This window comes from Tupaia chinensis, unplaced genomic scaffold, assembly GCF_000334495.1.
Source record: "Tupaia chinensis unplaced genomic scaffold, TupChi_1.0 Scaffold000272_1, whole genome shotgun sequence".
Classification (NCBI taxonomy): domain Eukaryota; kingdom Metazoa; phylum Chordata; class Mammalia; order Scandentia; family Tupaiidae; genus Tupaia; species Tupaia belangeri.
In genome coordinates, this window is record NW_006159754.1 from 3,500,536 (window position 1) to 3,515,217 (window position 14,682).

Here is a 14,682-nt window from a genome sequence, read left to right on the forward strand (position 1 = left end):
CTCTCTCTCTCTCTCTCTGTCTTTCTCTGGCAAAACTCATGTTAAAAATTAATTAAATAAATGAATAAAATCAATTCTTAAAAAATATATTAATTTGCAAGTCAATTATAATAGTAAGTATTAATATCATTACATATTGACAGAAACAATATATTTTTATGGAAAATATATTTTCCAAACTAAAAATGACTAGTGAAAACATGACATTGTTTAACATCTTTGTAAATATCTTTGATCACTGGTTTAATATAAAACACTGAGGTCCTTAGGTCTGTTTCTGAACTCAATCTGTTGCTATGTGGTATTTTGGCAGAAGTGTATGAAGAGAATTCTATTTGATGCAAATATATACTTAGAGAAAAATTTTTTTGAAAATATTTTAAAGATAATTATAGATATTCTTCTTTGATGTTACACCAGAATACTCCAAGTGCTAATTTCTTAAAAATTGATTCCAGGATCAGCCTGGGTGTTACAGTCTATACTGTACTATAATGCCATGCTGGAAAGCCATATGTTGAACTGTAGGTTCAGATCCCCAGGTTGGCCTAAAAACACACTGGGCGCACATGGGGCAAGCAAAATCCTACCTAGCTGTGGCGTTGGGAACAGGATATCCCAGCATGCTGAGACTCTATCAAGGGTGATTCTCTCTCTCACCCTTTCTTTTTGAGGAACTATTTATTTCATTTAATTTATCTTATTATTTTTAAAATTTTTGTTATAGGGCATGTGTGCTCACCAGAGAGAGAGGGAAAGTGAGAAATCACCCCCCTAGGGGGGATGGCCATGCCACACACATCGCAATCCCTTCTCCTCCATTCTCCTCTCAGGACCTTGGGCACACAAGCTCACATGCCCAGTGTGAGTTTAAGTTGCTGGGTCCGGGACTCTAACCGCGGTCGACTAAGGAATAGTTCAGCGACATAGCCATTATGCCAACTGCTGGTCCCAATACTTGTAAATTTTTTTTTCAGTTTCCAGAGAGATGTGTACTCTCTGGAGAGAGCTAGAGGAGAAAGTAACCCTCCCCCCCCATGGGATACGATCACATTATAGTCCCTTCACTATTCCTTTTGTTAAGATTTTGGAAACACACACACATGTACTGGGCGTATTTTTCAAGCTGCAGGCATGGAGACTAGAACCTCAGTAAGACATGTGGGATCTGGTGACCCTTAATAACTAGGCTATAGGACTGATCTGACTTGTATTTTTTTTTTTTAGTATTTTTAAAATCAATTAATTTATTTCTTCCATGATGGAAAGAGAGGGACAGTTACCCCCAACAGGGTCTTCATGCTATGATCCATTCCCAGCCTCAGACATGCACGAGAGTACCTGGAGTGCAGAGAGAGGCCCTAGGACATGAAGCAGGACCTTCACATGGGTCCAGTTGCATTACAACCATGCCACCATCTGGCCCCAATACTTGTAATTCTTAAATATATATACTTACATGTGTTTAAACAAGCAGTAGAAGTGATTACTAAAAAGCATGGCAGAACCATACTGACATTTCTGGAGTGTGAAATGTTGTCTTAACTGCCATTGATATTATTATGTTTTGCTGACCATTTTGTTTTTCCCTGAGATATTTGTATCTTGTCGGTTGAAAAAAAAAAAATGAGACTTTTCAATAGGAAGCTATCAAGTTCCGAAGCCACAGTTTTTGCCAATATCTGCGCAATGAATAACTCTTGAGAGTGCTTCAGAAACATTTGCGTATTTCACCTGCCCTAACAGAAATCTTGGTTTTATTTTACCATTCGAAATAAATGCTTCTAGTCTGAACAGTCTTACTAGTAAACGAGTATTACCAGCGAAAGTTGGAAAAGATTTATGCATATAAGCTGATGCTGTTACAATTTTTTATTGCCTCTTTATTTCCAGTATCTACCCAAATGCGACTCAGTAATTTTAATCCTACCACACAGTTACCATTTGGCAGCATAATAACATATTTCTTTAGATTCTGACTTCATAAATCACAATATTTCTTTTATTTTAAATAGAAGAAGTATAACTAAAAATGGAAAAATGAGTTTCCCCAGTTTTCAGGTAGAATTGGGACTTTTTAAAAAATTTTGCCAGAGGTATCATGTGCTCATCAGAGAGAGAGACAAAGCACCTGCCATGCCATGAGGAATGGTAACACTGCATTCCCCATTCTCCCTTCTCTCTCTCCCTCCTTCCAGGATTTTCCAGGCATGCACACATGCCTGGTATGTTTTTCTAGCTTTTTGGTCTGGGTCTTGAACCACCTGGTTTCCCATGTAGAAACCAGCTGCCTTAACCACCATGTCACTGCCTGGCCCTTTTTATTTTTTGTTTTATCAAGGGAAGTTTGGCCAATTTATAAGTAAGATACGGTCTTATTTTCGATCATTAACTATCCTTAAATAGATATTTTGATAAAGCTAGAAAATAGTTTTCTCATATCTTTAAATTACCATCTCTAGTTTCATTTCATTTTCTCCTTATTCTGTCTTGCTATTAATAACTTCCATCATATTTCTACAATTTATATCTTACTACATGTGTTACATGCACATAAATGTACATAAATATAATTATCAAAATGCATACTTTCTTAAAGTGTAAATAGGTCCAAATGAACCTGGACATTTCAAACCATTAACCTAAACCTGTGTCTTTCCTTGTTATTGTCGCAATATTTGTGGCAATTTGAAAGGCCACAGAATCCTTGAAGTCATAGTTGAGCAACTTGAAACTTGAGACTTGAAGACTCGAATTGCTCTGTCAAATGACTAGTATTGGTCTCATTATAGGCTTTTAATAGTAAGAGGGAAATGTTTCCTTTTTAAACAGGTTGCTTTTTCTGAGAAGTTATAGAAAACTTCTTAGAAAAAAAATTGGACCCAATGCAGACGAATATCTGATTGACCTTCCTTCTGTCTCTTAGAGTATTCCATATATGCACGGCAGTGAGGTCTGTAGACTCTGCCGAGTACTCCTAGAAATTGCCTTCTTGAACGTGACTTAAGAAATCTAGGGTATAGTCTTTCTAGAGTGGCCTGGTAGTCAGCCGGATAGTTCTCGGAAGGTGAGATTTCAGAGCGATCGACAAAAGCAAAGCACAGAAATATAACACCGTAAGAAATGTATTAAAATGACATTTTCTCCTGGTGAATGCAACAACTACAGACCATGATTAAGGACTGAGCTGTATTGCAGTTGGATGACGGACAGGCATCCTCACCAGGTTTCACTACCTGTGTTATTTTTAGTACATTTAACAGATGCGGTACAAAATGGAGCAACTGATTTTTGTTAGTAGCTTGAAAACGTTAAAAAAAGAGAGGAAAATAAGTAACGTTTAATTACTGCCTATGGTGCCAAGGATCAGTGTGAGGGTGGCTCACACCTCTGCTCAGTACTCATGTATCACCAGACGCTATTGTTACTATCAGACTTTCACTCCCTTCTGTAGAGGCACACAGCAAGGAAGGAACAAAGCTGCTATGTGAACCAAGCTGTGTTTCATAAAATTGTACAGTAAGGGCAATAGGCGAAACTGAAAACAAGCTTCGTTTATGCTTTTGCATTAAATCCTGGTAGCCCAATTTAATGTATATTAAAGTGAAATCTCGTAGCTCCTGTATAAAAATCTGTATGAGTGAGTGCTAGATACTGATTGGTTTTGAAACTTTTAGAATGTGCTGTTATTAGAATTACAGAATTAGACATCTGTATTGTCATATAGGTCTTAGAATGCCAATACATCACATAGCCACAGAAGGTACCTCTTTCCCGTACCTTTTCCTGTTTTATGGTGGCAAGCGTTGTCATTTGTTTTCATCACTGGCCTCTGAATAAAAGCATCAATAGGTCAGCGCTAGTCAGAACCAGGACTTGATATTAGCTGTTGTGTTTTCTTCATTGTCTCTAGGGTAGAGTTAGGCTAGAATTAAACTTGAAACATTTAGTAAGAAACATGCATTAACTTATTCTGTAATTGCTTATTGCGGTGTGGTGTTAAGGACTCAGAACACGCTGGTATTCTACCAGTGTTTGGTTACCTTACCTTTCGAAGGAAGGTATGCTGCTGATGGTTCTTGGCAGTCTTTTAAAAGAGGATGTTTACTCTAACTTATTCTTGACCTTTTATTTGCCAAACTATAATTATTCAGTAGCACAGTCAGTACTAAATAAGTTTGGAACTTCCTAAGAAGCAGTTTATCTAATATCACTTGCAGAGGATGCTCTGTTACTGTGTCTCCATGTATGTCAATGCAAGTTCACATGGCTTTTTTAACTGGGTTTTGGATTTTTTTTTTTTATGATAGAGAAAACAGGCAAGAGAGGAGAGTGGGGAAACACCCTCTGCAGGGTCCTGTCATGCAACAATTCCCTTTTTCCAGCCCCGTGGTTCCTCAAGATCTGAAAGTCTTGGGAGTCTGCAAGAACCTTGTGCGTTTTCAGACCAACTGGGGATCTGAACCCTGGTGGACCACGTGGCCTCCAGCAATGGTTACATACCACACCACCAGGCTGGACCCACAGTTGTATTTTATAGTGCTTCCTACTATATTAGAAGCACTTGTGGGGCTGGCAGCTGGCATAATGGTTTAGGGCACTGGACTCGCACATGGCTGACCGCGGTTTGAGTTCCAAACCTGACAGCTTGCCTTCTCACTTTCTCTTTCTCTTTCTCTGTTAGTCTCTGGTCAAATTAAATTTTTTTTAAAAAAGGAAATCCAAAAAAAAAAAAAAAAAAAAGCAGCAGCAGCAGCATCCGAAACGTTTGTTAAATACAGATCCTTGAACCCAGCAAAGTCTCTGGGCCACGGACTCTCTAGGGAAGAGACTTGGTGATTTGTATACTTTTTCACAAAATAGCCTCCATTGATTCTTGGGAGCATTGCTTTTTGAAAGTGAGGGCCCAGTGCAGTCAAATCAATCTGGCTTAAAAAGGGCCCATGAGCCGGCACTTCAATGTTTGTGGAAAAATGAAATTAAAATATAAGTTTATTTGACCCAAAAACCTTCAAGTTCTATATAGTTTCTTCTGTCAGTACTCATTCTCCATGAACTTTCTGAAGACCCTTCTTAGTAAGACATGTACTGAACTTTCTGAAGACCCTTCTTAGTAAGACAAAAAGAACAGCATTTTTTTCTGAGTAGCTATAATAAATACAGGATGAAGAACCCAGAAGACTGAGCTTTTATTAAAAGTTTTTAAATGCGCTGCTACAGACTATATTGTGAGCACTTCGAATTTCTCTCCATTATTTTAATCCAGGCCCTATCCTTAGGGAAGGGAGACTGGCTGTGTGTGTTTGCTGGAAGGAAGGGCTTGGGAAGACCCAATGCTGGCAAGGCATGCTGTAAGGCCTGGCTAGCTCCGTCTTACAGAACCATAGAAACTGACCTTAGTGCTGGCCATTACTGAATCCTCAGAGTGACTCTAACCCTACTTATCTTAAATATGTCTAGTTTTAGTAAGAAACATACGTTGAGAACCAGAATTTCTCTTGCAACTAAATTGTTCTTTGTACTGAAAAATCAGGTGTTTCACTAGGAAACCTCAAGTGGATATTCCTGGAATTTGACTCTCTCATCCATGAGCTTATTTATCTTGGGCCGGTCATACTCTGTGGTTTATCTTATGATTCTAAGTGTTGATTTGCATCATGATGCTTTTAAGCTAATGACATGCTAGTGATTTCAATATATATCGATCATGGTAATTTTGTGTGGACTAAGTCATATGGATGTAAATATTACCTTTATTTGTGACTATATCAGTAGCTGTAACTAGTAGATATTGTAAAAATTGTCTTTATGCCAGTATTTCTTCCTTTTTTTTTTGCTGAAGAATTTAAATTGTGATGGGCATGATATAGGTTTTGTAGCTGATATGTACAGGGTAAAGAGTCTGAGGCTTAAAGGACGTCATTTTCATTTTTTAATTGCTTATTTAATTTATTTATCCATTCACTTATTTTTTTAATTTGACCAGACACACACACACACACACAGAGAGAGAGAGAGAGAGAGAGAGAGAGAGAGAAACTGAGAAAGCAAGCCACCGGGTTTAGAACTCGAATTGTGGTCAGCCATGTGGGAGTGTCCAGTGCCTTAACCACCATGCCACCTGCTGGTCCCATAAAAGAGGTTGTTTCTTATGCAGTTCATACAGTTGATGAAGGAGAGAGGTAGGCCTCCATCTCAGGTCTTGAGACCTATGAGATCCTTGCTATCAACTAGTGTTTTCTACTGCTTCCTAATTTCTGTTAGGACATAAAGCTTGTTAAAATAGTGGTCAGGGGACCAGCAGGTGATGAGGTGGTTAAGGTTGAGGACTCCCATCTGCTGACCATGGTTCAAGTCCCAGACTTGAAAAATCACACCGATTGCATGCACCCTAAATCTGAGGAGAACAAAGGAGAAGGGATTGTGGCATGGCCATCCTTCCTGGGAGATAATTTCTCACTTTTCCTCTCTTTGTGTCTCTCTGGTGAGCACATGCTCCCTATGCAAAACCCTTAAAAAAGAAAAAAAAAAAAAAAAAAAAAAAAAAAAGGCTGTATCATATGATACCAGCCCAGTGTAGAGACTTATTCCTAACAATCTTAATCAAAAGGAGTCAGAACAGATCATTACAATCAGAATTATGACCGATTTTATCATAAACGTAAGCATCAGTTTTCTGAGTCAGTATTACAACACAAAGTCAAATCGTGTTAGATTGATTTTCCTTAGAAGAGTCAAGGAAAGCTTGGGAAAGTGGTTGATGGTTTCAGTGAATCTCTTTTACTCTTACGATGGGATCTAATTAGATTTATATATGAAAGTAGTTGTAAAGGTAGTAGATGAGATCTGTTATGATTAGTATAACTTGACAATGTGTTGAACTAATAAAGATTGAGTCTCTCCCACAACAGTATGGCATGATACTGACTCCAATAAGTATTTTTGATGAAAAGAATCATGCCAAATGGAAAGTATGTTCCGATTTCTTGATTTATAGTAACTTACTTCGTTTCTACATTTGACACTGTCAATTTCAGGGCGGGGGTGGGGGCTTGCTTATTGTTTTTTATAGCTTTATGGAGATAGAGACTAGATTCTCTTTGAAAGATTAAAGGGTAAATTTTCACCAATTAGTGAGACCACCTGGGAGTTTTCTTTTCACCTGTAAAGTACCTAATGTGTAGGCTATAGAGTTTAGTGATAATTTTATTTGCTATGAAATACCTATAAAGGTGTTTTACTTAAGATACAGTGTGCATGAGCCCTGCAAGTTCACTGTAAGAATTCAATACAAGTAAAAATAGAAGATAAAAACTTTACGATTCTTTTGGATTCATTAAAGTTAACCAGGAAGATATTATTGCAAGAACTTGACATTCTGTGTTTTAGTATTATTCTGGCAGTTTGTATATTTTTAAACTGAAATCTGGACATAGCAATGCTAAGATTATTAAAGCAAATTATTTGTTTAAGCTTTACAATTTTTCGGATGTCTTAATCCCTCATTTTGATAATGCATTTGGGTAACTTTAGTACATGTTCCTAAATGTGTGATAAAATGATGTGAACAACGGTTGTATGAAAAACCCATGATGGATCCAAGTGGTTGGTTTGCATTATTATTATTTTTCACAATTTGCTGATTTTATTTCTTCTTCTTTGTTTTAATATGGTGATTATTGCTTTTATTTTTTTTAGGGTCGTTGCTCCAGGGAGAACTGCAAATATCTTCATCCGCCCCCACACTTAAAAACACAGTTGGAGATAAATGGGCGCAATAACTTGATTCAGCAGAAGAACATGGCCATGTTGGCCCAGCAGATGCAACTAGCCAATGCCATGATGCCCGGTGCCCCATTACAGCCCGTGGTAAGCTTGTTTTTAATCTGCTTTGGTTTTGTAATTACAAGTGAGTCATTTCATTTCTAAAGAGACAATTACACTCCATCAAGTGGACATAGGTAACAATGTCAGTTGCTTAGCAGTTTTCTAGCAAAACCAAGTCTCAGTAAAATCCTGAAATAATCTTCATACTGTGTAGCTATTCATCTTCTGGCTAAATGGGGTGGAAATTTACATTATAGTGTTTTTTCCCCCTTAAGGTTCTTTTAAAATAAATCCTATGAGATGCAGGTGTTAACCTGGTCTTTATGAAAATGATCACCAGAACCAGCAGTTGGCGTAATGACTGTGTCACTAGTCTCCCATGTAGTCTGAGACCCGGTGGCTTAAAACTCACGCTGGGCATGTGCATGCCTAAGATCCCAAGAGGAGAATGGAGGAGAAAGGATTGTGGTGTGGCCATCCCCCTGGGGGGTGATTTTTCGCTTTCTGTCTCTCTGTCTCTGACTGACTTTCTGGTGAATGCACACGCCCTATATCAAAACCTCTCCAAAAAATAAATAAAAAAAGGTCACCAATGTCATCAGTAAAGTCAGTATTGCTTTAAATGTTTATAGTTGGTATATGTGCATAGGGGTCTTCAAAAAGTTCATGGAAATGCATTTTATGAAAAAAAAAACTATGCATAATTATGCATGGATTTTGATTTTTACAACCAAACAAACTCATCCATCCTTTTCATTTTTCCATGAACTTATTGAAGTCTTCTCATTTTGTTTTTAATTTTGAGACCATTTCTCCCTTTCTTCCTTTCTTAAAGAAAATCTGTATAGAGAATCTTTATAGTTCTCTTTCTTAAAAAAGAGGCTTTGTTATTTTATGATTTAAATTGAAATTCTCTTATAGTTACAATGCTAGGAAAATTACAACAATTTTGACTCAGTATCATGGACTCAGAACTTTCACTAAAGGAGAGTGAGGCCCTGTAGCCTAGTTCTTAAGGAAACCAGCTCCTGCATGGCTGACTGTGGTTCAAGTCCCAGCTCAGTGGCTTGGAAAACGCATGCAGTGCATGTGTGTGCCCCAGATCTAGAAAGGATGAAGAAATGGAGGAGAAGGGATTGATTGCGGTGTGACCATGCCCCACGAGGGTTGCTTTTTCCCTCTCTTCCGCTCTAAATCTTTGGCAAGTGTGCATGACCTCTAGCAATTTGATAAAAGAGGAGAGCTTATCTAGAAAGGCAGAGAGTCCAAGGGCTCTTTACGAAAGAGCTAAATTTGATAAACCGAGTGGTCATAGATATTTAATGTTTTTTAAGTAGTATGTTGGGTAATTCTTGCTTCTGAGCATAACTATATATTTACCTCTCTGGATATTTTTCTTTGGCATGTGTTTGATAAATGAGTTTAATAATTTTCTGATATTCATAAGAGTATAAGGTTAACATCATAATTAACATTCAGTTGAAAGGTGTTTGTTAACTGTGATATAGTGATTCTATATTTAAATTAAAATGCATATTAAAGTTTGCAATGGTTAGAACATATCTGTCAATTATTTATATCATTTATTGATATGCAGTGTTACTGGGTCATGGGACTGTGAAGATTGATATTTTTCTGGTATGCTAACTGTAGCATGTGTGCTAACTAAATTTTTTCCTAATACATTTTATCACCTGAACTCAATGTAATTATTATTCTCTCTTAGAACTTAATGCAACAATCATTCCAAAAAAGAGGGGGGGATTGCATTTCGAGGTGGGAGGGCTCTCCATATAACATCGGCAGTGATACCAATTATCAATACTATACAGTTGAGGTGAGAGAATATTATAATTAATTCTGTCTGTTTTTACCTGATCTATTTTTTCCTATTATTGAGGACCCAGTTAAAAATGTTTTAACTTACATTTATTTTTGAATAAAAAAGAAATTTCCCATGTCTATACTGGGACAGAATGAAAATGTCTATTTGGATAAAAACAATTGACTTACCATCATCCTTTCTAACAGACAATGTAAGATAAAAGGCCCTTTTACACTTGGCCCTCACGCATGGTTTCAAAGATGTGATAAATCCTTTGGGTGGCTACTATCTTAAGGGATATAAGATCTCTCCTTGATGTGAGGGTACTTTGTTCCACTCAAACATTTAAAGCATACTTACTGCCAGGCAGTATTCTTTCTGTGACTGAGAGTACCTGCAAGGTTAGCAGGTGTGATCCTGGTATTGAAGGAAGACAGTGCTGGTCACAGCAGTGAGCTCCTTACTGTGATGTCTTGGCCCATCTCCTGACCTTGAGGCGGACTCTCAAGGCCTTTCCATCGCTATCATATGTGCGGATGTGGGACAAGCTATTAAAAGCATGATTGTTGACATGCTAGTAACAGATGGATTTTTTAATGAAATCACTAAATCACAGATTTCTGATGCCATCAGAATAATCATCATGTTTTCTGATGATTTTTGTTAGAAAATACTTTGCTTAAGCCAGCTGGTGGCATGGTGATTAAGGCAGTTCGATCCCACATGACCAACTGCATGTTTCAAGTCCCAGACCTGGCATCTTGAAGGACATATTGAACACATATGTATACATGACCGAAAGTCCAAGGGGAGAATAGAAGAGAAGGGATTGTAGCATGACTGGCCCCAATAGGAGATGCATTCCTCACTTTCTCTCTCTCTCTGGTGAGCACACATCCCCTCTGGCAAGTTTTTTTCTTAAAAGAAAGAAAATTCTTTGCTTAGGCAAAGTATTTTTATGAGTTGTGTGCACATTCAGGCTTTATGTTAATTTTCCCTCATATGACTAGATTTGACTGTGGAATTACTCTTCTGCTAAAGGCATTCTGAGATCGTAGTCTAGAAATATTCCCTATTCAGAATGGTGTTTTTGTAATAAGTATGGAAGGAGTTTTAATTATTCAATTTTAAAGCATTGGGATTTTAATGACTATAGAAAAACCTTTAATCTAGGTAATTTGACTCGAAAACCCCACCTGAGACTTTCTGATCCTTTTGTAATCAGCACTGTTTAGAAAAGTATAGGCACATGATGATTTGGAAATAAATGGGATGGTCATCACCAGCTGCTTATTGGAGCCTTAATATGAGCCTACAGATAGGAATTGTGACAGGGCTGGAAGCAGCCAGGTCACCACTGCAAAGAAGGATTACCAAACACACACACACAAATGGCCACTAGTGCAGATATGAGTGTTCAGAGATGTGGTATAAACTTGGATCTAAACCAGGTAGTGGCAGTGTCAAAGGTAATAACACGGGGAGCAGGTCCATAGCCTCAGGAGTATCAACAGTGTCTGAGCAGTGCCTAGACTTATAGTTGTGTAAGTGATAGCGTCTCAGTTCTCTTGGGCCCACCATTTAGCCCCCAGACCCCAACTGGGGAGAAAGGAAGAGGGCATGGGACTAGGTAGATCTAAGCAAACTCGGAAAGCAGCTGATAATTGTCCATGGTGCATAGCAGAGATCAACCCTCACTTGATAAGTAAAAGAACAGACGAAGGAAGGGGCTTCTCAAACACCAGGAAAACAGGCCAAGTTCATGGCTGTTCACCTGTGCTAGGGTCAAAGACATCATAACCAGAAACCAGAGCACAGGCTCAGATACAGAGATTGCAGTGCAGAATGGGGCATGGTGGGGATGCAGCCGATGAAGCAGAGGCAGCCAGGGGCTTCATGAAAGCACCATTGGCAGCAAGGAATATTCACAATGCCTCCTAGTTTAGGTTCTTTTCTTATTCATAAATTTTCAGGGGCTGGGTCTATAGTTGAGGGCCTCAGAACGTATCTCTGGACTAACGTAGACAATTCAAGAAAGTTTCCTATTTTCAGAGACTTTATTAGGTAGCAATAGTATATGCCAAGCCAAGAATCAGGGACAGAATTTAACATTCTGGAGACAAAAGGGAGGGGCCTTCAGAAAGTTCATAGAGAGCTGGCACAGTAGCCTAGTGGTTAAGGAAGCCAGATCCCACATGGTCAACTGTGGTTCAAATCCCAGCCCTGGTAGTATGAAACCTTGCTTGGTGTGTGCTTGTATGTGCATACCCCCAAATCCTGACAGTTTATAGAGAAACGTGTGACCACACCCCATGGAGAAGCACTTTCTCTCTGTCTCTCTGGCAAGTACATATGCCCTCTATAACATTTTTTCTTGCTTTTTAAAAAATTATTTATTTAATTTTATTTATTCATTCATTTATTTTCATTTGACCAGAGAAAGACACACACAGAGAGAGGGAAAGTAAGAAAGCAAGCCACCAGGTCCAGGACTCAAACCATGATCAGCCATATGGAAATGTTTAGCACTTTAACCACCATGTCACCTGCTGGCCCCAACATTTTTTTTTTTCAATTCATGGAAAGTGAATATTATAAAAAAAAAAAATCTATGCATAGATTTTAAAAATCTTTTTTTTTTTTTTAGAGGTTTTGCCTTAGGGCATGTGCACTTGCCAGTGTGAGAGGGAAAGTGGAAATTACCCCCCAGGGAGGATGGCCACACTGCAATCCTTTCTCTTCCATTCTCTTCCTGAGATCTTGGGTATGCATGCACACGCTCCTGGAGTGATTTTCAAGTCATTGGGTCCAGGACCATAACTATGGTTGGCTGTGTGGAAGTCTGCCATTTACAGGCCCCTCAAAAATCTTTTACATCAAATAAACTTGTACTTTAAATCTGTTTTTTTTTTTTTTTCCCCAAAAACTTCTTGAAGTCTCCTTGTAAATACTTTAGGCGCATCTACTGCACTCAGCACTTTCTGTATACTAAATTCTCAGAATTATTCTATAAAATAGCTAGTGTCTCAGATGTAGAAATAAAGACTCGGGATCAGAGAGGGTATGTAATTTACTCTGTTGGTGAGGGGGAAACGCAGGGTTTCAAACCAGTCTGTTAAAATTCCAGCATCCCTGTGATGGAAACAGCCTGGAGACAGGTCACTGACCAACTCAGGTCCTTCGTTAATTCCTTTATGATCTCTGGCTTTCTTTAACCTATAGTGAAAAGTTTAAACTCTATTATCTGCAAGGTCCTAACAATCTTATAATTATTCCCATTTCGTAAGATGAGAAAATAGTTGAAAATAAGGAACTGAATTCACTTCCTAAAAATTCATATAATAAATTATAGAATAATTGGCATTAATTTTATGGTCACTTACAAACTGTTAGGTTATCAGGAAAGTCATGACGTGTTTTTCTATGCAAAAATGTGTCAGGACTTTCTGGATGACCCAGTACTAATAAAAATGTAAAATGACCATTTTTCTCTTTATCCTATGATCTTTGAAGAAAAATGGAAAATTTATACTGTTTAGTTATCCATATTTTTAAAATTCTAGGTAGATGGGGGAGAAAAAGCAAAACATACAGAAAACAAGAAATGGAAGATCATTTGCTAATAATAACATGTTTGTTGATTGAGACAATATACAGTGTACTCTGGATGGAAAATCTCATTATGTATGCTGTAATGATGTACAGTGAATGAATGCAAATAAATTGGAAAAAAAATAGGTTTTTAAGTACTACTTTTATTATTATTATTATTTTGCTACGTACTGTCTGGTACAAAGGTAATCTAATGAGAAAGGACCGCATAATTTAATCAAAGAAAGATCGTACCTAGTATCTCACAATCTGGAAACACGTGGAGTATTTCTTTGGTCCATCCCACGAAAATGTCCTCTGGAAATTCATTGATTCCTAGCTCTCTTCATTGCCCTGAAAGAGCTCCATGTATGCAGTGCTTACGGGAAACTGTCCAGGGGCTCTGTGGTCCTGTTAGCAATGGCCTCCTGTGTCTTGACCTATGATCCCAAAGGTTAGTCTTGGCCATCCATATTTTTCAATGGCAGCTCTTCAGGTGCAAATTCCTAGCCACCTCAAGGTATATAACTCATATAAAAATCCCCGTGTATTTCACAAATTTAAAACTGCCTGGGGATAGAGACATTCAAAGTAATTGGGTTCAGCTCTGAAGTCTCCGAAGCTTCCTTGCTGCTTCTGCTACCTCGACTTTGCTGTCCTGTCGTGTTCCAGGCATTTGTTGGCAGTCAGATGCAGAATACTTTGAAGTCGTCATTTGTCACACTTCCAGGAACACCTCAAATTCTTACACTGTTTTTTAGTGCTTTCCTTTCCAGTTTACCCAGGTAGTGGTGAGATCAGGCCACGCTTTCCATGTCAGTCACCCTAGTCCACTCTCATCCATCCTGCTGTTCTTTCTGCCTGTCCCAACCCAGCGGCCAGCAAGCCCTCAAGCAGCCTAAGAGCAGGCCATGAATTTTAGGAACTGGCTGAGCCAGGCATGGTTGATACTTTTCTACTAGGACAGCTCAAAGTGAGTCTTTCTTATTTGAATGCTTATTATTTTAGTAAAACTGGATTGAAAGATGAAGTGAAACTAAGACTAACCACGTACTCATTTGATTTATTCAGTTACAAGTCAGTCCAGGAGCAGTGTATAACAGTATTTCATATTTCCAGTCATGTACTCTCTTCTTAGAAAAAAAGAAAAGTTTGTAATGGGAATTTGCTAATAACTCCCATTAACTTTTGGTGCTGTTTATATTTAAATAATTGTTTACTGAGAATATTTATAGTTCTTGGTGCAAGGTTATGCCTACCGAGAAACATACATGGTTGGTTGTGTGCTATTAATTAAAAAACAAACAAACAAACAAAAACAGGGACCAGCAGATGGTGTAACAGTTGTTGCTAGACTCCCATTTAGTTGATCGTGGTTCAAGTCCTGGACCTGGCAGCTTAAAACTCACACTAGGCATGTGTATCTGTGCCCAAGATCC

General features: G+C 38.2%; 1 protein-coding gene across 18 annotated transcripts in view; it reads left to right on the forward strand.

Annotated features, from left to right (window-relative positions):
- MBNL1 (muscleblind like splicing regulator 1) overlaps positions 1-14,682 on the forward strand; it is a 244,304-nt gene that overhangs the window by 190,188 nt on the left and 39,434 nt on the right. For all 18 annotated transcript variants that reach the window (XM_027772376.1, XM_014588294.2, XM_027772374.1 and 15 more), the window contains one exon: positions 7,699-7,869. In XM_027772376.1, the coding sequence (XP_027628177.1) occupies positions 7,801-7,869 (69 nt within the window). In that variant the 5' untranslated portion in view covers positions 7,699-7,800. The remainder of the gene's footprint in view (positions 1-7,698; positions 7,870-14,682) is intronic.